At 55.4% G+C, this 22725-nt stretch overlaps 1 protein-coding gene across 4 annotated transcripts in view; it reads left to right on the top strand.

The window, feature by feature from the left end:
* SH3RF2 (SH3 domain containing ring finger 2) overlaps nt 1–22725 on the top strand; it is a 44745-nt gene that overhangs the window by 14404 nt on the left and 7616 nt on the right. For 3 of the 4 annotated variants that reach the window (XM_075441541.1, XM_075441540.1, XM_075441539.1), the window contains exons 3-8: nt 3811–4080; nt 8627–8950; nt 15267–15361; nt 17401–17571; nt 19345–19574; nt 22183–22550. In XM_075441541.1, coding sequence (XP_075297656.1) covers nt 3811–4080; nt 8627–8950; nt 15267–15361; nt 17401–17571; nt 19345–19574; nt 22183–22550 — 1458 coding nt within the window. The remainder of the gene's footprint in view (nt 1–3810; nt 4081–8626; nt 8951–15266; nt 15362–17400; nt 17572–19344; nt 19575–22182; nt 22551–22725) is intronic. The other variant, XM_075441542.1, reaches the window with a different exon arrangement.

Here is a 22725-nt window from a genome sequence, read left to right as displayed (position 1 = left end):
TTGAAAGAGCATGGGAGTGGGAGGAAAGTGTCCAAGGGGAGCTGCAGAAACGAAGGTTGTGGCCATGGTTGGAGGAAGCAACAGCCCATCCATCCAAGCACAGAGGGGTGAGTTCCAGCCAGCCCTAACATCACAAACACCCCATCCTACCGAGATTCCAGTTATTTATTCCAGCCTGCCCTCCTGGCTCACCCTTTTTCTTCCTGAGGAAAGACTATTCCAGACTCCCAGCATCCTGTTGTTTGTTCACTTTTCCCAGTTAGTAGTAGGCATGCATTTCATTTCAGAGTTTCTCTTATTTTTACTATATTTCCATAACTCGTTCTTGATGCCTTTTATGTTTTTCCTTATTTTGCTGTGCAACCATTCTCTCACCATCCCCACACGTTTGTGCTCCTCCTTTACAAGCCCTGTTTTTGCCGTTTACATGAGCCCTGTTTGTTTTCTGGACGCTCCTGAGGCAATCAAAGGTCTTCTTCTGTGCTCCTTGTCCTTGTTTAACACCAGAGAGTCTGTCGTTGAGTCCTTCTGAAGGAGAACTGGCCGTCCCGTAACCCTCTGTTCCCACAATGTGGTTTTCTGCGTGAGAAAGCGCGCGCCCAGGCATGCCTTCGCAGCCAGCGTTTCCGTGGTCCTGGCACTGACCCAGCCCCTGCTTCCCATGCGAGCTCGGGGGACTGGTGGGGAGCAAAGCTGGCCTGAGTCTCACTTTCACCGTTTTCTTTTTTTCCAGCAATGTACTTTCAGTGTCACTAAGCCAAGTGCATGTGTTTACTATCAGCACAAATTAACAAAATAAGTTAATTAGAACTAAACATTAAACTAATTGCTTCCTGTTTCAAATGCTCTGAAGTAAATGCAGTACATAAAATTTTTCTCTTCTTGGTTCCTTTTTCCTACCAAGCATCAGTGTTTGGGAGTGCTGGAAGATGTTCTCTTCCCAAAACCTAAATCATTTCCATGGAAAACGTGATCTTTTCCGCATTTCAGGGAGCTGATATCGAGTTTCTCTCTTCCACCTTCCCGACCTCCCAGAAGTGTCTGATGGGGGGCGAATTCTGCAGAAGTCCTGCCTGAGCCCTGGGCACTGGCACAGGTGGATTTGGGGAAATGGGGTTATCTCCTTCCAGAGAAATAGGCAGGAAAAGCCTGAATGTGTTGCTGGTACAAAAGTGCCGTCTCCTGCAAGGTCGGCAGGGGTGTGGTGACTACGGCTTGGAAAAACTGCGATCAGAGTTGGCCTTGTGTGCCACAGCACTTGGCAGCTGACAGACACAAATCCACATTTTGTCACAGGAGATGCAGAGCCAGCAGCCCTAAAGCCCACTGCCGCCCCAGCACGCGCAGCTGAGCTCACGTGGGATGGGACCCTGCTCCCCATGGCGGTCCCCGCGTCTTGGCCGCTGGACCAGAGCTGAAGACGTGCCGAGTCTGAAGCACTCGGCCATGGATGGAGTTCCTCTGCCCGCTGTGGATGGAGTGAGCTCCTCTGCCCGCTGCAAAGGTTTTTCCTGCAGTTCCCACATGACATTACAAATTCTAAAAAGTGGAGAAGGACAATCTAGATCTGCAGAGGCTGGCACAGAAGAAGCCGAAAAGCCTCTTGTCCCTGGCTGTCCCAGGCACCGGCACCTCTGTTTAAAACTGACCAAGGCTCTGGAGCTGGGGACAGTCCTGGCTTCCCCTTTTCTCGGCGGGTCTCTCCTGCGGCTCTGCTACCAGCTGGGAGGCTAGAAATGGAGCTCAGCATTTGGGGTTTTTCCCCTTAACATGCAGGGCTGCACTGTGCTGGGCACCGTCACGGCGGGTGAGGACAGGCAGCCCTGCGGCAGGGCACAGCCTCCCACGCTGCAGAGCTGGGGCTGTCTCCGGTGGAGGGGCCCAGCAGCCACTCACTGAGGTTTTATCTCATCTGCCAGCACAGGAGGGGCAGGCAGGACCCTTAAACTACTTTCCCAACCCAAATTCAAAGATTCCCCTCTTAGTCCAAAGAATCCTTTGGACACTGCCATGCCTTGGAAAGCAGAGAGAAGCCAGAAAACGGATCTGTTTCTTGTTTCCAGATTCCTACCAGTTGCAGTGAAGCTCCCACAGCCAGAAACAGCAGAACAGTTAATCAAAGGGGATTAAAGAAAATGAACCACAATGCAAGATATTACTGAAGCTGAGAATCTGGTACAATTCAAGGGAAGAGCAATATCTGCAGCTATAACAGTTCAGATAATAGTTTAGAATATATAAAGCTGTGTTACTTCACGCCAAAAACAATCACTGTTTGCCTCAAGCAACGCAGAAATCTCTCCCAGAGGGGCACCGCTGCAGCAGAGCCGAGCACTTTGTGTTGGTCGCTGTTTCCAGCTGGATGTGAGACTGGATGGACCACTCATCCGGTATGGGATGGAAATGATCTGTACTGACAAGAGCCTGGGCTAGAACAGCATCATCAAGTGACTGAGGATTCACAAACACACTCAAGGATATTTGTTCTTAAACTTTTATTTCTAACTTGTCTGCAGAGCTGATGGGACGAGGGGTCTGCTGGCAGCCCGTCCTGTGAAGGTAGCACACCTTCTCACAGCAGAATACAGAACAGAACAGAAATTTCAGTTGGAGGGGACCTACGATGATCACCTGGTTCAACTGCCTGAGCACTTAGGGGCTGGCCAGCAGCTAAAGGAGCAGAACTCGTTTCCAGCCGGAGGGCCGGCAGAAGGACAGAGCTGAACACTCGGCGTTTGACATTCCGTTTACAACTGCGATGTTGCAAATGGCAACAAACGTAAACAAAGCCAGGTCTCCCTCGGTCTAGGATGCACCTGTGTGGGACGCAGTGCTCTGCTCCAGCCACTGTGCTGCAGGTATCTCCCTCTTGTCTTTGACCGAGCCTTTCAGTATTGCTGATTTCCAGTGTATGGGACCCTGCAAACGCTTACCTAGAATGGCTACAAAGAGCGCAGAAAACACCAGCGTATCGGCACTCCCCCCAAGAAACCCCCCCTCAGGCTGCCCTCAAGTTGCACCGCGTGGGTTCACAGCACCGAGGCCGGGGCGGCTCTGGGTTCACTCAGCTGTGTAAAGGATCTGCTGCGTTGTGCATTGAATGGAGTTCTCTAGTATAGCCAAGGGTCAGCAAAGCCGTTATTGCAAGCGAACTTTGCAGTTTCATTTCGATGAGAGTCAGGATGGTAAGGTTCCCTCAGCCCTCCTGGTTTTGGTTTATCTCTTCTTTCTCACATTACACTGCAACAACAATAACATTACGAAGCCTCTCTTCCTGTAACCCAGGCTAAAGACCGAAATGAAATCACAGTCACAGAGTGCTAAAGCAGAGACATAACCACAGGAGAGCAGTATCTGTGCTCACCTTGCTCCTGTTGCCTTCTCCTTGACACGCACCGTTGCCCACTCCAGGTGACAGCCACCAGGTCAGCTGGACGACGGCTGCGACCTCCAGTCATTCGGAAACAGAAACACCTGGGCTCATTAAAATAGACATTATAGTAGAGGAGACCTTGTACCGGGCAGTACGATCCCGTGGGAAACTACTTTAAGGCATTAATTGTTTCTTAATATTCTTAAACAAGTTCAGCCTGCTTTTCATCTTGATACAAATTTAGCATAAGTATTTTGGAGCTTGTCTTCATTAGAAAAACACATCAAGAAAGGATGTGGGTAGTTAATGCCAGTGTATGCATGCTTAATCCTTAGACCTTTAAATTTTTCCCAGCAATTACGAATGCTTTTGGGGAATGTTGTCTGTTAAGCATCGCTGCCGTGGACAAACTGCAAGGGCTGTTTCTCGTCCCACAGGTCCCGCGGGCCAAGGCCCTGTACACCTACCGAGGACACAACCCCGGGGAGCTGCGGTTCAACAAGGGGGACATCATCGTGCTGCTGCGACAGCTGGATGAGAACTGGTACCTGGGGGAGGTCAACGGGATCAGCGGCGTTTTCCCAGCCAGCTCTGTGCAAGTCATCAAGCACCTGCCCCTGCCACCGCCCCTCGGCAGAGGACTCTACAGCGCTGACCTGAGGAGCCGGGATAAGGCCGAGAACAAGGACTGCCTGACGCTCCACAAGGTAACAGCACCCCGCAGCACCCAGGGGCTGGGCTGGGTTCTTCTGTAGACTGTACAGTGTTCTGCTACTCCCCAGCTCCATAGCAGCTCCCTCTTGGAGAGCAGTCAGGTTCCCAAGCCCCCTCGGACACCACTGCCGGCAGTTAGACCCCCACGACAGCCCCCGGACACGTGCGGGACGAGGGGCTCCAGAGAGGGATGCAGATGCCCCCCACCAGCAGCCCTTGCAGTCCCTCGGCTCAGCTTCTCGCCCACGCTGCTGCCGTGGAGGAGGAGTGGCTGATGGTGGGAATCTCAGGACCAAAACAGTCCAAGGAGATGTCTAGAAGACACCTACTGACACAGTAAAGACAATTGCCTCCGAGCCTGGGGGTACATCATTTAGGCAGGTTGAACATACCCAGCCCACTGGAGGCACAGATCTGCAGAGCAATACCTGAACTTCTACTGTGTTTCCCTTTATTCCCCAAAAGCCACAGAGCTTGCGTTTGCTCTGTTAGAGGACACGCTCGTCCGAGTAACCGTGCCTGCCAGCACAGTCGGCCGTCCCTGCGGGGCCAACGCGAGGTGAGGCACGGCAGCGCGGAACAAAGCGCTGCCCGGAGGCATCAGTGTCCGTGCACAGACCTCACCTCTTCCTCTGCCCAGCTGGCAGCGCAGACGCGGTGGTCTCCTCGCTCTCACGGGCGGGAGAGGAGGCAGGAGAAGGAAGCTGTGGTCCAGGCCAGTGTCCCCAGGGAGTCGGGGCTGGATGTGGGCTGGCTGGCAGGGAGTAAGAGAAATCGAACGGCCAAGAGCCAGCTGTGGTTTCTGAGGAAGGGGAGGAACTGAAAGAGAAAAACCAGGTCAGAGCAGCCTCACACGTCACCAGCAGCTCTATAAAAGGTGGGCTTTCAGCCTGCTCATGCAGATGCAGGGAGGCTGGGCAGCCAGCAGTGCTCCCTTTGTCATTAGGATTCACCTCTTCGCAGGAGGAGCCTTCCTCGGCTTCCTGCCATCTGCGTTTGTGTTTTTCTCTTTCGCTCTATTTGCCTCTGTTTCACGGCTTACTCATTCTGTTGATTTGCGTTAGGAGGCTGTGCTCATCTCCACCCCCACAGCAGAGTTCACACATGGGGAGCGAGCGCGCATCTAAAACAAGCAGATGCGGCGCGAGCATCCTCCCGGCCCGGCCCGGCCCCGTGACAGCGGGGGGTTGTTACTGTACGACATGACAAGCACGGGAGCAGTTGCCTCCGTCACTCCCTTCTGCAGTACCCGGTGCCGTGCCCTCCTCCAGCCAGGCACAGCACCGGGTGACCATACCCAGCCGAGGCGGGTACCTGGAGAGTGCTGTCCCTCTGCAGACCTCCATAAAGAGGTGATTTCTTCCCCCTGGAGCCCTGGCCGGCGGGAGAACCTCACCCCAGGGATGCTGGAGCCTCGGGTGGGTGACGCAGGAGCTGCCTGTGTCCAGCACAGCCTGGCTTTAGACCAAAGCTCTGCTGCAGGCAGCTTGATCTCATTTTTTCAAAGCCACGAGGTGGCTGTAAGGAAATCCCAACAAACCAACCAACCAACAAACCCCAAGCTGCCGGCTGTCGCGCGAGCGCTGCAGCTGGCGCCGCAAGCCGCTGCCCTCCCTCCCCGGCTCTCACATCTGGACAGGACACCCCCACCTTCTGGCTTCGCCCCACCTCCGCCTGCCCTTGCCCTCCCTCGGGAGCAGGTGACAGTCACTTGGCCCCAAGCCCACCTGGAGAGCTGTGCGGCTTCAAGTGCAATGCCACGCTGCAGTCTCTGCTTATTCTTCAAGGCAGCAGCCAGCAGAAAACACTGAGACACAGACACGAAAGAGTCACTGACTGCAAGATTGATACAAAATTTCCACCAATTCAGACGGAAAATTTATGCACGCACTCTGCGTGGGTGTCAATGTTTTGGCCAGCCGGCACCAGCCTTCTCTGACCCCTTCAACCTTGCAGTCATTGAAATTTTAGCCCTAAACTTTCTGTATTAGTTCAGAAGAGATAAAAACAAATTCATTTCCAAAATTCTCCTTACTTCCCCCCAACACGTGGCAGATACCCTTATAAAGATTAAATCAAAACATTTTAAAAGTTAACAAGATTCACTTCTGCGGGGTTGCTCAGAAACCTAGGTCTTTCCAAAGGGATGTAGCTATCAGTCAACACAAACTAGCTTTTTTCCCTCCGGAGTATTTCAAACACTGGCACTCCAGCCACGTCAGGTTATTTCAGCTCCTGAAATAGCGATCTGAGGGTCTCGGCAGCGTGACACCAATTACCTCGACACTTACATAGGGGGTTTCCACTTGGTTTGTAGCTACAATGCCATTTCCATTATTAGCTGTGCGTGGCAATTACAGAGGCATCTCCACGCGATGGAAACCATCCAGCAAGTCAAAGGCTTTTCATGTCCCTGCCGTCAGACTCGTGTCCACAGTCCCGACTCAGACATGCTCACACCTTCAAATTAAACACGAGTGTGAGCACTGTGCTGAGTAAGGGCAGACGAGCCGGCGTTTCAGAACGCGTACGCACCAGACGCTGTCCTGGAGGACTCGATGGGGCTGCGCCGCTGAGGCTGGGACCTTCCCCACCCTGTGTGTGAAGGGGTCCAGCCCCTTCCCCGCTGTGCCCACCCAACGCCAGCCGTGCCCACCCAACGCCATGCCACTGCCGGCAGCTGTCGGCAGAGCCCTCCTCCCGGCCTGGCCCAGCTCACCGCTGCCCTTCAGCCCTGCAGACAGCTCTCCCTCTTCCTCGCTGGAATGAAGCCTCTGCAACAAGGAAAAAAACTGGGGGCAAAACCACAACAGTCAGGCAAAACATCATCATTGCATTTTTAATGGGTTCTGTTGTAGTCAGCTCTCGTGTAGCTCTGTTCGCTGGGGGCTCTGCCCCGTGAGCCCCCCCAGCCGCCTTCCCGGGGCTGCAGGGTGCTGGCTGTCACGCTGGTCCCCAGCCGTCCCAGCTCAGCTCGGCTCAGCACAGCGTTCCCAGCGCCCCGGCTCCGGAGCCCTTTAAGCCACCCGCTCCCTGACAGTATTTTGTTAGCACTGGTCTAGACGTTAATTGTATTCCTGCAGTTTAGCTTGAGATGCAGGGTGTAAATGGCACCAACAAGAATTCCTAGAAATAAAATTAATACTTGTAATCATCATAATTACAGCAAGCACTCTTTATGGGTATTTTATAAAAGGACACTAGTAAAATATCTTATTTGAAGCTCTAATACATTTTTGTAAAATGTCTTTTCATTTCATGAAATCATTTTAGCTTCAGTAATTACTTAAGCCTGGTGCTAACAGAAATAAGTTAGTTAGGGCCACATAAAGCCACCAAGGAATTAGAAATTAATTACGGAGAAGGCAAAGGTAGGTCTGCTTTGGGAGATGCAAAGCTTTTCTCGGCTTTGAGACAGGTTTGTGCCCCATTTTATCACATCTCCTGGTGTTTAGAGAAGGCAGGAAAATGTTTCCGGTGAGGCGAAAGTTTAGTCACCTACAGAAATTACAGTACTGCCATCTTCTATGAGCACATATGCACACACTCTGGTTTTTAAACCTTGCTCTAAGGAGTGAGGAGGAGGGAAATGTGAAACAATCCTTGCTTTAAAATTATAATGCTCGAGAGACACCTGTACCTCTCCTGCGTTAGAGTAATCCTTGCTCATCCCCGGAGCCAGGCACGTTGCCTCACAGGAGTGGGTGAGAATCTCAAAGTTTTGCAATTCGTTAATGTCAGCAGTAAATCATGATTAATTCCTCTGGCAGTCATCGCGGTAAAATACGTTGTCACCACATGCTGTTTGCTATTAATACTGTGTGATCAGCAGTTTCCAAGAAATACTGTTTGAATGCTGCCCGTATGCAAATTCAGGGCCTGACTCTTCTCTCATTAAACCCAATGGTTAACAAGCCAGGCTTTTTCCAATGGAAGCAGGAAAAAGCTGTAAATGTTTAGGCCCACAGAGATGTAATTGGGTGGATCTAATTCTGCTGGGAAAGCCACCAGCGAGGGCTTCTCCAAGCTCATGCCTTGAAGTCGGCCGCAGGGCTTTGACGTCCTGCTGCGAGACGCACCCAAGTGTGCCGGCACAAAGTGGAAAAGGGTGATGTGCCCCACCATCCCTTCTAATTTAGAGTTAAATTTATTATAACACGGCGAGAGAGTCAGCCAGCTCGCCTGACACCTCTGCGAGCCAAAGGCTTTGACAAGAAATGAAGCTTTCTGTAAAGTACTGGGGAGGAGCACTCGGCCTCAGTAACGTGTTGTCTAAGCAACAAATTTTTCAAAGCAATTTTAATTTTGCTGTCAGCTTTGCATCAGTAATTTCGCATCCAGGATTTGTCACTGAAAACATCTCGGGGAAATGACTGAGCCACGAGTTTTTAAAGATCGCCTGTAACGTCATCTGAAATCTGCCCACAGCTCTGCTGCCAGATGGGAAAAGAGGGGAAAAAAGGCAAACTGAGCAGTCGCCGGGCTGTGCCGGGTGTGACTTCTGAAAAGCGCCATCATGTCTCCCTTTGTCTCTTCCAGCCAAACACCACTGCGAGGCAGCTGCTGCAGACCAGCAAAAGCCACTGGTCCCCCCAGTTTAAGTCCGCATCCCTGCGAATGGCGTCACCCAAAGCCAAGGGCGCAGACTCGCCGGCCTTCCCCAAGGCGCCCGACTCCCGGCGGAAGAGCCTGCGGCAGTTCTCCATCACCACCGCCCTCAACACCCTCAACCGGATGGTCCACGCGCCCGCCGAGCGGCAGGCGCTGGAGATCAGCTCCCCCGTGCTCATCAGCTCCAGCAACCCCACCGTGGCCACCCCGAGCAGCGAGAAAGGCGAGCTTCCCTGCGGCACCCCGCTCCAGGTAAGGAACCGGCGGCGCGGGCGTTGCGGCAGCCGTGCGAGCCCAAGGCGCAAACCCTGGGTAGAAACACGATGTGCAGGCAGCAAATCAAAAAGCTAAAGCACAAGCGTGCAAAGACACAGCACCCGTGCTACCAGCGTCAGCAGGATGTGCCATCCTCATCAGGCTGCCTGGGATTTGTTCCGCTCCTTCCGAATTGGAAAGGTCTGTCTTCAGGGTTCAGGGGCCCAAGGGAATTCATAAAAAGAGAAATTAAGTTGTCAGAGTAACTGAACATGGATAAAGCACATCCCCATTCTGATTTCTGCCCTGCTGCAGTGAGCTCCAGGTGTAGAGCAGAAAGTAACAGGGAGTTTAACTTGCAAAATAAAGTGTTTTTCATTTTAGAAGGCAGTAAGGAACGTGAGTTCCCAAGGGAGCTAACGGAGCCTCAGCTCATTCACAGACACGCGCCTGTGCATGTGCCTGGATTCACAGGGCAAGCAAGGATCTGGTTTGCCACGTAATGATGTAGACCAGAAACAGGCAGTTCTCAGCATCTGCAAAATGAAAGCTAAAACCAGCCACTGGCCACGTTCACCTGCGTTACTTTGCCGACGAGCCTTTCTGAGCTCCTCTCGCGGAATTAAGTTGCACCGGCATGGCAGGACCTGCAGAATCAGGCCCTGAATTACGAGCAAATAAAAGCCCAGTGGGACTGGCGCGGAAGCTGCATCGTGCTGAGCCGGTCTGTACTGCCAGCGATTGCTTTAACGGCCTTTTCATCTAACCCCCGTGCTTAAAAGCAAATAGAAACCCATGCTTTTTATTAATTGGTGTTTCCATCTTCCTGGTAAGTCTCAAGCACAGGAGCAGTCCCTAGCACGCCCAGTGCTTACCCTCAAAACCTCAGCGCAGGAGGTCTCACGTCTGGGCACCCTGAACGCAGCCTTTGCTCTGCGTGCCGGGGCAGACGCAGGCACCTCGGCAGCGCGGAGCTCCGCTGTCGCACCCCAAGCCACCAAGCTCTCTCCAGAGGCAGACTGCCCGCAGGAGAGCCTTCCTCGCAGCACGCCAGTCAGCAGTGTTACAGCACCCGCAGAACTAACGAAGCGGCCTCCTGCTTCTTCCAACCAGGGCTGCCAGCCCTGCTGGAAAGCAGTCAGGGGCTTTGCCCTGCCGTAAATCAGCCCTCTGCCCGTATCTGTCCGCGTCCCCGTGAATGGTTTCTGCGGGGGGGGGGGGCGATTACCGGGAGTCCTTGCCGGCCTGCAGTCCAGACCTGGGACCATGCTGAGCGGAGCTGAATTCAGGGCCGAGATCATCAATGCAGACTGACCTTTTGGACTACATCTGCTCTTGATTTTAGGAGGCAAAAGGCTCTCATTCCTGCTTCACTCTCTGACTAGAGATCTCAATACAGAATCTTCACAGATCATCTGAAATGGGAGAAAAAAGGGTTTGTTTAGTTTTATATGACACCTCTCCTATTCAAGGTTGCGCTAACGTTTTACAAAGCAATAAGCCAGCCCCTGGTAGCTCAGTGTCTGTGCAATAAAACCCAGCAGGCATTTTGTGCGCAGCAATAGCCTGCAAAGAGCCTTGGAGGTTAGATCCTGTTTTATGTGAGAGGAAATGAAGCCTTACAATAGAACTATAATTCAATTGAAATGGTATCATGTCTCGCAAACCCAATACAATTTTACTAAAAATGTCTCAGTGTGAGCTATCACCAACAGCAGCAGCAGCAGCGCGGATGTGTTAACGTGTTGCCTTACAAGGGCTGCCATTTCCTTTCTTCTGAGCAACGATTTTGCTCCCAGAGGTCCGCAGGAGGATCCGTGCTGCTCACTGAGCCACACAGGTTGCAGCCGTTCCTTTGCCCATCCCTGGGCTCGGGGGCCGACGACTGACCTGCCAAGCTGAGACTCTTCTGCAAGCCCAGATACGCGCTGCCAGGCTGGAGCATGCTGGCCATGTCCCACGGAGGCCGTGCGCCCTTTTTCCTTGTGTGAAGCAGACGGAGAAGCTGCGGGAGCCCTCACGATCAGAACAAAGCTGCAGGATGGAGGAGTAGCGGGAGAGGCAAGAGCTGATGCTCATCCCAAAGGTTGGTCGACCCTGCTCAGCAGCTTCTGGCAGAAGTTCAGCTTCGACAGTAAGTGCCGAGACTACGGAAAAACAGCAGCGCATCTCCGGAAGTGCGGTTGTTCCATGGCGATTAATTTTACATACACATCATTACCTGGAAGGAAAAGATCTGTGCTTCTTGGGCTTAAACTACTCCAGATAAAATAGAAATTTGGAAGTAATGAACATTGCGTGCCTACTGCCAGCCCTGAAAACTCAACCCCGGAGCACAAATATCAGTCTGGGGTCTCCCGTTATTAGCAACAGAGTGAAGAAAAGAGTGGGCTGAATGGCATCCCTAGTTGCTTCCGCGGGATGCCGTGCTCCCGAGTCAGGCTGCGGAGCCCGAGCAGCCCGGCTCTCTGTGGGCGGCCGCAGAGACGGTGCAGCAGATGGAGCGGAGCCTGCGGCCCAGCCTTCCCGCCTGCGGGCTGAAACCCTCGCCAGCCTTCACCCTGCGCCGGGGACGGAGCATGATGGCAGCTCTCGAGCCGCCCGGGAGCCAGCCCCGAGCAGCCCAGCCTCCCGGGAGGAATCTCTGAGACCGGGTGGGCAACACCAAACGATTTGCGAGAACGAAGCAGGCGAGGATTTAACGGGTGCAGTGGGAATTGTCCCAGGAGACCAAGCCCAGGGTTGGACAGCCTTAGCTGGCAGGCGAGGGTGAGGTACACGGGGCTGGCTGGGAGGTGCCCCCGCACCGATGCCCTCCTGCGCCGAGCAGAGCGAAGGGAGCCAGCGTCTGCCCTGGACAGCGAGCAGCGAGCAAAGCCACAGGGGCTGCGTGGGGGAACCACCGGCAGCAGGAAGGCACACCACAGCATCCACCCTCCCCGGGAGCCCGGCAAAGTCCACCTCACCGGCTGGGGCTCCACACAGAGCCCGGAGAAGTCCAAGAGCAGCCATGGCCCCAAACACCAGAGCTTCTCTCGCTCCATGGAAGGAGCTGTCCCGTCAGCAGCACCTGGCCCGTTGCTTGCCCGGACCATGGCCTCCACAGAGCGCTCAGAGCTGCTTCTGCCCCTTCGGACAACGACCCAGTTTCATCCCCTGCCTGAGATAAGGATGCAAGGCCCCGTGAGACCGGCTGGGAGGAAGGGAGCTGAGCTGCAACCAGGTTTGACAACAGCAAGGCTTTGGATCACAGGATGGGGCTCCTGGCATCAGCCATCACTCGGGGATGGGGCAGCAGAGCAACCTTAGCGACCAAACTGGAAACCAAGCGACCCCGTTACTACCCGAGCCTTTAAATCCATCTCCTCTGCCAGGACAGGCTTCCAGACAGGTACTGAATATACATTTGGATCTGGCAATTTAAAAAAAAAAAAAGAAAAAAAAAAGCTGAAGCAGCTGCGCCTGGTGGCTGGAGGGCTCTCCAAACCACGACGTGCCTGCCTGGCGTTGGCACCGCCAAGGATCAGGTCGGACCCACTTCGGCCCATAAAAGGGAACAACCGGCAGCACCGGCGCTGCCGCCAGCCCTCCTCCTGCTCCTCCTTCCCCGCCGCGGTGCCAGGGCGGGAGCCAAACCGGTTTGCAGGGCTTGTGGCACACCGTGCCCGTGCCTGCGGCGCAAGCACATCTGGCCAAGAGCCCTTTGCCGCTCGTCAAAGTGAGCTGATAAACCTGACATCTGCCATCACGTACATCTGGCTTTTCTATCTAATAAATGATCTGAAAGTTGCAGGACCCAACTTTCAGTATGGGTGGAACAGGGAAAGTCTCCCCCCCCCAGGCCTCGCGTGAGCACTGTGGGCAGGGAGCTGCCAGTGTCAGCAGGGCACTGGGAGAGGAGCCCGGCCAGGCATCGCGCTGGCGACAAGCCGGGCAGGGAGATGGAGCAAGAGAGGGATTTAGGGAGAGGCAGGAAACGAAACTCCTTGTACTTATAAGGGCTTGCAAGGTACTCACAGGAGATCAGCAAAAGTGAGTGCTGAAATCAATTATACCTGGCTCAAAAATATTTTATTCAGTCTTTCTTCCTCTCTGTTGAAAATACAAAACCAGTTTTGATGCAGGCTCTGAAAGGATTGCTGCTTCCATGCAGAGGGGTAACAGAGAGAGATGAAAAACATGAAGCTTCCCATCCAGAAGTGGAAATTTCACCACAGTTCCACCAGGAAAACCAGCAAAAAGTTGTCATTTCGCTCCAACGCAGCAAAAAGAAATGCCAAATCCCCAAATTTCAAAGGTTTTGGTTATAGAATTTGTTAAAACAGAATTACAATTTCCACTCCACTTTTATTTATTGAGAGCCTGGTCTGACCCTACCTGGACTAGAAAATGAGGAACGCAGGGATGGTTTGAAGCTTACCTGCCACTCCAGGTCCAGAGACAGAAGCTATCATTGCTGGGGATTTTTTAATTAACTTAATATACTGGAGAGCAGCAGAGCTGGTGAGTCACTTTTTTTTGTTCCATAGGTCCTTTCTAAGCCAGTGCCCCAGCACCACGTTGTAGACATGGCCACTAGAAATTAGATCTGAAATGAAAAAGAGATTAAAGCCCCAACAGCCTCATCGTTAAAGATCCTGTGGTCTTTGCTGGAGAGCACAGCTGCCAGCCACATCCCAGGGTTTGTTTTCACCCCCCGACAGCAGCCACCCTCCGGCAACCGCGCAACCCGGCAAACGCCTCTCCGCCTGCGCCGCGCTGGGTCTCAAACGGGGCTGACCTGCTCCCGCACAGCGGCTCACCCCGGGGCAGCGTTTTGTGCTTCAGGAGGGATCGATCCGCAGAAGACAGCATCCTTCCGCGCCAGACTGAAGGCTGCCATCGGTCCCTCCGAAGCGGCGGGCGCAGCCAGGCCAGGGCACTGCGGCTGCCCTCCCGCATCACCCCCCGGCCCCGGGCTCTGCTGCGCTGCCAGCACAGGGACCGGCACACCAGCAAGGTCACGGGCCAAGCGGATGAGGAGCAGCGTGCACGGCTCTGACTCCTGGGGGCCGGGGGCAACAGCCAGACGCTCAGCGGGACGCCGGGCAGAGGACACCCGGCAGCACACACCTCCCCCCAGAAAGGCCCTAAGCAGGCAGATGTCACCCAACCTGCGAGACGAGGGGGGACAGGGGAACAGGCACAGCCCAGCACGCTGCCCACATCCTCACTAGGACAGGGAGCCCCAAGGGTCGTCATCTCGCCCGCTGCGGCAACGGGTCCGGCACGGCATGTTCAAGGCACACAATTACCCTGACAGCAGAAATGGGGCTGAGGTTCCTCCCTGGAGCACGGAAGACCCCGACGAGAGAGCAGAGGAGGCATTACGGTGGCTGGAACCTCTCCTCAGATACAAAAGGATTGCGGGGAAAGGGCCAGCCCAACCAAAGGCCCGAGCCAGGCGCCTCTGCCTGCGCTCCCACGCTGCCCGCGCTGCGGCAGGGCAGGCAGCAGCTCCCAGCCCGGCACGCTCTGCGCTGCCGGTGCGCATGGGGCTGTGGGGCTCCTCGGCACACCACAGACGCGGGAAACAGCTTTAATAATAGTTATTACACGATCACTGGGGCAAGGACTGTATTATCTGGGGGTTAGACAATGCCCATACTCCCAGATGGAGGCAACTAAATAAGTGGAACGGCAGTGATGACACCAGTCCTCACCTGGCAGACACGACAGTCTCCTCCTCGCCAGCAAAGTCTGGGCTTGAAGCGCTGTTTGCCCAAACAACTCCTTTTCCTTCCCGAAGCACAGCGGGTGAATCCAAGGCGCTCGCCCTGTTGAGACCCGAGCACACAGGGGTGAGCACACAGAGCACAGGGACAGGGGCGAAGCAGTGCTTCCCCGCTTGAGTGGATCGCATGTATATGAGATCAGCAACAACTACAGGTTTAGGGCTCCTGCTTAACTCTTGGAAGTCATGGCTGTTAGGCTGAGTTTCTCCTGTTTCACCGTTGCTCCGAGAGCCTCCTCACACGCCACGTTAACCATCCCAACAAGTTCCTTGTTTACGGATGGGATAAGCTCCACCAGCCATGCCCTGGAAAGCATCTCGGTGTTGAAGGACTACAAGTCTTCCTCTTACTGCCTGGTCTTTTTCTTTTGTCAGACGCTCCAAACTCTTCTTTCTCTTGAAACATCTTTGGTTTGTTTTGTTGTTTTTTTTGAAGGGTGGGTGAAGCCTGTCAAATGTTTTCAGCTGTTCTTCCAGTGGCTAAAATAAGCCCATGTTGGGGTTAACCTGTTGTTTTCTTTGCTGTCCTTCTCCCTGCAGGTCAGTGCATCCTACTACGCTGCGCCAGGGTCGCTGGGGCACTCGGCAGCCATCGTCACCCTTCCCCATCTGCAGCACCACGTATCAGCCTACATGTACGTAAGGAGTCCGAAATACGCCGGCGGGTCGCGCACCCTTCCGTCCCCGCACCTCGGGCCCATCCAGCCCCAGGCCCTGGCGAGCCAGGGGGGAAAGCAGAGCAGAGCACAGCTCCCTGCGCTCGGATCCAAACGCAGATCCACGCAGGAATGGACTTGGCTGCTCTAAGCAGGGGGCTGCAGAGACTCGTATCACAGCTGGATTATTATATTTCCAGCAGGTGAACCGTCCTTGCATCTTACTGCCTTACTTTAGTATCTATATAGTTCCGCCTATTTGTCAACAGTACATTTTTATTTTTAAAACTAATTAGTCCTTAAGTGCCTCTAGTTATTTATTTTAGAGCAGTGAAGGTCACTGGTGTTTTGGATGATCCAATCTTTTAAAACCTTCCCAGAGTTAAAATTTGCAGATAATTTATTGTGATGATTTGTTTTCCTCTAGATAAGATTAATCAGCCCGACACCATAGTAAGCTCCCCAATAACAACAAAATCACGACGAGCTGTCTGCGCAGTAATTAGCACCTCCACAACACCCAGCCAGACCCATGGAAACACGAGCACTGTCTGTAGATCTGTACTGCGCTCTTGGTGTTTGCTGCTTCTGCGCACTAGCACAGGTCATCCAGGACTACTGCACACACTTAACCCTAAGCACAGGAAAACTCCCAAAACCCTACAATAATTTGCAGTTCAATCAGCTGCCTATTTTGCACAGCTCCTTTTGCAACCCTACAAAATCAAACCAGCACCTGCGTGTCCTGCTGGCCAAGACGAATCCCGTAGACAGGGGCAACCCGCGGCAGAACGAGCACGGCCGCACGCCGAACCCGGCCTGCTCTGTGCCAGTGACAGCAGGAGACGCCGCTTTACGACAGGCGCTTCAAGTCAAACTTCCAAGTGATTGTTCTGAACAACAGGGAGAGAGAAACCTTTTAAAAAGTTATGGGGTAGTCCTTGACTATCCAGACAACTAGTCTGTCGTTTCCATTTTTAAAATAATATTGATAATTACTGTATTGGTCTAACTCATTAATATTTGGGACCAGATCGCATTCCCCTTGAAAGAAACAACAACAACAACGCAATTAAATTAGATGTGCTACACTGGAGACAAACTGAAGTTCCTTAAAGAACAAACAGGGGAAAGTTTGGAAAACCATGCCATTTTCTTTTGCTCCTGTTTCGCTGTGTGGCCACACGTGGTTCACTGTGGAGCACAAAGCTCCATCACCGAGCCGTGGCCCCGGAATCGCGACAGAGAGGTCTAGAGAGGATCCCAAAGTACCTGCTAGTCCTCGCCAGCCCAGAGCAGAGGCAGGTACCTCCTCCGTTCTCCGCTTGATTCCCAAAGGCCCCCAGGGCAGCGACCCAGGTCCCAGTGTCAGCCTCTGCAGGGGCCCGGTTGCAGGAGGAGGAGGAGGAGGAAAAGGAGGAAGACGGGTTAACACGGGCGCTGCGGTATGAGCAGTGCTCCTCCCCGCACCTCCAGACGATGCTCCAGGCAAGCAGGTGCGAGGCCGCTGGCTCACCAGCACTTCAAAGGCAGAAGGCATTCTTGATGCTGTCCCTCGGACTGAGCATCGTGCCTGTGCTCTCATGCTGCTCGGCCGCGGGACGGGGACGCGTTAGCCCTTAGTCGGTGGCTTCAATGGAGCACTCGCTGCCGGAGGGGAGAACAGCAGCTTTCTCCTCCCTAATGCTTGTTGCCCTTGGGTGGCTTGGCTGGCACTTCTGGGACAGAAAACATTGGCGAGGTCTGCTTTGTTCTCCGTTCCTGTTGGCTCTTCTTTTATTCATATCCCCTTTGGCCTGAAGTTGCAGGCAGTTTCTTCCCTGTGAGCTCTCTCCGCGGTAACGGCAGCACCCAACTATCTGCTGCGCGCGCTGGCTGAGGAGGCTTCGGGCAAGCAGCCGCCGCTCGCCCAGAGCCAGCGGCATCAGCTCCGCAGGACGGTCGGAGCGAGGGGCTTCGGGACGCTCCCAGCCCTCCCGCCCGTGGCAGCTGGTGCCTCTCACCCCCTGTCCCCCCAGGTGCGTGGCTCTCCATCCCTACGTGGCTCACGGACCCGACGAGCTGGAGCTGCAGAAGGGAGAAGGAGTCCGCGTCTTCGGGAAGGACCACGACGGCTGGCTGCGGGGCATGTCCCTCGTCACCGGGAGGGCCGGCATCTTCCCCAGCAACTACGTCGCGCCCCTCTTCAGGTCTGGTTCTTCTTACACGAAACAAAAACACGCGGAGAGGGGAGCAGGAGACACGCGGGGTGCGGGGTTTTCTCCTTCCCGCAGACAAATCCCTGCAGGGGCTCCTGCAGCACCAGCGAGGGCCAGGGACCCCCTGCCCCGGCGGGATGGCACTTGGCAGCTTGCTCTCCTTCTGTTGCTCCGTGGGTCGGTTTGGCTGCACGCACCGTGCGGGAATCGCTGCTCCTCCTCGAGCCGGGCGCCGCGGCAGGGAGCAGTCGGGGAGCGGAGGGCAGACGGTGCGGGTGGGCGAACAGCGCAACACCAGCCGTTGTCTGCTGGTTCTACACCGTGGGTGTTGGCATCAGCAGCTTCTCCCGTGACCCTTCAGTTCAGTCCAGGAGCTTTGGCAGAGACGCGCAGGTGACGCAAGGGCCCATTTTGATGAGTTACTCTGGGAGCCAGGACGAATGGCAGCGTGTCTGCGCTCGGACTCGCCTTTATTCCTTTGGGATGATGGGATGACTCCGGTCTTTTTTTTTTTTTTCCTGCCAGAAGAGAAACCACAAGCTGAAGGCTCTTTTAGAGTCAAAATACTGTTTTTAGAGCAGGCATTTAAGCACTGGACGCCATTGATTTAACTAAACAAACATGCATTAGAAAGAGTGATAATTAAAATATACAATTTAGGTGAGGGAAAAAAAAATTGCCTGTGCCCTTAATTCCCCTGAGATACACTCAGGCAGAGAAGCAACGCACAGCTTAGAAATGTGGTGCTCTGCTTCTGCAAATGGAAAGCGGGGGGGAGCCAGGACCCCTCTCCCAGCACCGATTTCATTACTCGGAGCAGGGTTTCCAGGGCCGGAGTGGGGCCGGGGAGGGTGGGCGCGCGGGCACCTGGGCATTGCCTCCACGCACGCCGGGCTGACGGACCGCTCCGAGGGACGGCCAGGGGCACCTCAGCCCCTGCCTCCCTGCCAGCCTTGGAGCCGCACACCAAGGACTTACCCCACGCTCCAGACCCTGCGGCCGCCATTTAGTTGGTTTCCTCCACTCTTCTCCTTCCCAGCTTATATTTAACTCTGCCAAACCACTGGGTCCAGACCAGAGGCCCCAGGGCTGCTTTCATCCCGGCGCTGCCCCCCCCGAACCCTCCCCGCGTTCAGGAGCGCTGATGATTAGTCCTCAGCTCGTTTCTTCACCACACAGCCCCTGGTAACGCCGCAGCCCCACCTCGCCGATAAACAGAGCAAACAAATCATCGAGAGCACAGCCCAGTCGCCCCAAATCGCCTCATAAAGCGCTTCAGCCATAAGCGCTGCGTCTGGAGCTGCGATTCTATCCTCCTCAGGAAATTTCTTCATAATAAATTGATGCCTGAGTTATTTGATGAATCACTGCTCAGTTATTAAATCATAAATCATTCCTCCACCCCCCAAAAAGGTAACGAACAATCAGAGGAATGGTTTTTCCTTCCTTTAAGGAGTTAGGAAAAGGACATCACCACGGCCCACCCTCTCAAGGAACGTGGGGCGATGCTTGGCCAGGGTGCTGGTGGGGAAGCGGACGGTTTCCTGGCTTCAGGTGGAAACATGAAGACGACCTCCCTAGGGAAGGCAGGGGAGGGGGCAACGCACGGCGGCTGCTGGGCACCGGAGAGCTGCCCCGCGGCGAGGGGGGCTGGAGCCGGGCACAGGGGCACGAACACAGCCTCTGCCCACGCCTCGCCGCCGTGCCCTGCCCTCCGTACAGACCCCAGGTCTAGTCTGAGCTCACCTTCTGTTCCTTCTCAAGCAGGAAATCCAGTCTGTCCGACTCAAAGCTGCCCTCCCTGTACGCCTCGTGGACGCTGTCGACCTCCTCGCTCTCCTCCCAAGGGAGCATCTCGGACAACGGCCCGAGACAAAGCCGAGCCTGGAAGCCGGCGCTGCTGCCTGTGCCCATCACCTCGCTCGGGAGGAGCACGGCCGCAGCGGCCTCGGGACAGGCATCGCTGCGGCGCGGACGCGGCAGCACGAGGAAGAGTAAGTGCCTGGGAGGGTCCCGGGGAGGGAGAAGCCAGAGGCACCCCCTCAGACCATACTGGCTGCCTGCAATTAGCACCGGAGCCATGAGAAAAAAAAGCAGCGCGCGCGCTGCCGGAATGGCAGCTCTGCCGCGTGGTCCCTGGGAGGGCTGCGCAAGGCGAGCAGAGTCCGGCCGTGCCCCAGGGCATCTCCCCTCGCGCAGCCTGGGGTGGGCAGGCGTCCCCGGCCGACCAGCCAGGTCTGCAGACACGGCTGGGAGCACCCTGGGCTGGTGGAAGGGAGGGACCCATGGCAGGGGGGTGGAACTGGATGGTCTGTAAGGTCCCTTCCAACCCAGACCATTCTCCGAGTCTACGATTCAGAATGTGTTGGTTAACCAGAAACATTTAAGCAACAGAGTAAGGGAGGCCATTAGACACAGAAGTATCCTTCTATAGCAAACAGAAAATGAAATGCAAGCTCCAGCAAGGTAAACATGAACTGTGCCACGACAATACTATCAGTCTCTAAAAGGGATCTCTGCAGCGATCTCGGAAAATGTAAACCAGCAAAACCAACCTTTGAAACCCAAAACACCCAGCAAGAGGGCACTAAAACGGTAGCCAAAACGCCAATACACAGACAGAGGGAGAAATAATCCCTAATGATACACACCCAGCCTTGGGCCCTGAATTAACTTTTGTCACTGGAGAGACATTTTGGAATAGTTGTAGATGGCTCTGACAGCTCCAACTCCATGCTCAGAAGCAATTTAAAAAAAACGTTAATTTAGAGTATTATTAGGAATTATTAAGAAAGGAACTTGGAACAAGAGAGTGAAACTCAGCTGTGCCATCAGGGGAGTTCTGGTGAACTCCAATCCTGAACATTTATCATGCAATCACAGAATGCTTTGGGGGTTGGAAGGGACCTTTAGAGGTCACCTAGCCCAAGCCCCCTGCAGTGAGCAGGGACACCTTCAACTAGACCAGGTTGCTCAGAGCCCCATCTAACCTGGCCTTGAATTTCATCTATTTCGGGTAACTCAAAAAGAATATAGTAAAATCAGGAAAAGCATACAGGAGCATGATGAAGAGAATAAAATAACTTCTGTTTCAGGAGAAAAAATATTCAGCTTGGGAATATGCGAGATGCATAAAATCATGAATAGCCTGAAGGTCAGAAAGGATACTTCACAAAAAGCAGCAGCAGGAGCTGCCCAGTGAATCTGTGAAGTTAAAAGCCTTGATGTAGCAGAGAGCTAGAGGGAGAAACCTCCATATCCGCTCTGTTCTTCTTCTCCTCCTCCGCAAAGGTCCCAAACGTGCTCCTCGCTGGCAGGTGCCCAGGGCTGCAGGGAGCATCCCTGCCCAGGACGGAGGGCAGGGAGCCGTGGTGGGCACCTCCCGGGGGGCCGGCACCGCAGCCCGCCGTCCCACGCCAACGGCTCGCCCCAGCTGGGCTGTTCAGGTGATCTTAGGGGTTTGACTCGGCACAGGAAAACTCTTTGCGAAGGCTTATGCAGAGCTCAGTGGGTTGTGTTCTTTCCAGGGAGGCTGGCAAGGTGTGCCCTCAGCCCACACACGCTGTTGCGGGACCCACTCGCCAGCGCTCGGGCAGCTGCGCGGCATGTTCTGCAGGGCTCGCGGGCAGAGCTGCGGCGGGGGCAGGCACGTGTCAATGGACCGCTGTCGGTGGGTTTAGGCTCAAAACTGGATTGATCCGAAGAGTTAAGAGTTGTTTTACTGTAAAGGACTCGTTCCCCTGGGGTGGCTCTGTCTTGGGGGGGGGATATCAATCTTGTGAACAGCAAGAAACTGCAGAAGAAATAGCGTGACTTCCTGCACCGCAGATGGGAAAGCAGCTGTGGGACAGAGCAGCCAAACAGGAACAGCACGGGACAGCAGCAGGGCTCGGGAGCAGGGCTCGGGAGCAGGGCTCGCGCTGGCAGCCCGTATGCTTGGCAGAGAAACCAGACAGCAGGAGGGCAGGGAGCGCCGCGGGCCCGCGAGCACCCCGTCACAGGAGGTGTCCAGGGGGTGATTCCCGCCCCGCTGCAGTGCGCGCCGGTGGGAGATGTCCTGTGTCACCAGCACAGTCCCCCCACCTTCTCACTGGGGCTGCCTCCGGTCCTACCCGCTCATCGCAGGGCTTCCCCCTCGCAGCCCGGGGCCGCAGTGCCACGGCTCCTCAGCTCGCAGCCGGGCAGGAAAACCCAGCCACGCTGTGCCGAGGCCGTGCAGCCTGGTGTTCGGGGCTTGCAGCCCAGGAGAAGGCAGGGCAAGCCCTCAGAAACCAGACCGGTCCTCTCCACGGCAGAGAGATTCCTGTGGCGTGAGCTCTGGTGCAGATACGGGGGGACAGAGGGTTCGGTTCGTTGGCCATGCCAGCGCCCGGCAGAGCGGCTGCCAGCCGAGGCTACGGAGGCGGCCGGCGCTGCCGCACGCCGGTCCCAGCGCGTGGGGTGGGTGCGTGGCCATCCCCGGGCGCCGCGGCCCCACAGCATCCCTGGGAGCGGGGCTTCTGGCGAGGCTGCGCCCGCTGCTCGCGCCCGCCGCTCTGCTCTGCCTGGGCCGGGTTCGGGTTCCTGCTGACTGACCTCCTCGCGACGGTTCTCTCTCCGCAGACGGATCCCTGCAGAGGCCGGGGCAGGCAGGGACCCCCGTGCCGGCTGCCGGCTCCCTCAGGCGTCCTCTCACGGCTGCGGCGCGGCCCCCGCAGCTCCAGCTCTACCAGCACGCCGGCGCCCAGCCGCACAGCATCCCTCCCGGCGCGGCCGCGGCCGAGGCAGGAACCAGGCCAAACCTCTCCCACGAGGCCTCGCCGGCGCTGGCGGTCAGAGGAGGGGAAAGCAGAGCTCCCTCCGTCTGCAGCTCGGTGACCCTGGATGCCAGAGACCCCCCGGCAAGGAGCGAGGCAGCTCCAAAGCCACCGGCGTCAGCCCCGCCGTCCATCCTGGTGAAGCCGGACACCTCCCGCAACAGTGCCGAGAAGGTACAGCCGGGGTGACCGCTGCGGACGAGGGCCACCCGTCCTGGTGGGACCAGCGTTCCACGCCAGCCAGGGCCAGGTCCCCGAGGGCTTCGCACCCTCCCCACCAGAAGTCACTGGGATCGGTGCCTGCCCTAAGAAATCAGATCTTTGCGCTGCTGGCGCTGCTGCTCAGCTC

The sequence above is a fragment of the Opisthocomus hoazin genome, chromosome 22, assembly GCF_030867145.1.
Source record: "Opisthocomus hoazin isolate bOpiHoa1 chromosome 22, bOpiHoa1.hap1, whole genome shotgun sequence".
NCBI classification, from domain to species: Eukaryota; Metazoa; Chordata; class Aves; order Opisthocomiformes; family Opisthocomidae; genus Opisthocomus; species Opisthocomus hoazin.
This window is presented reverse-complemented; position numbering and strand designations above follow the sequence as displayed.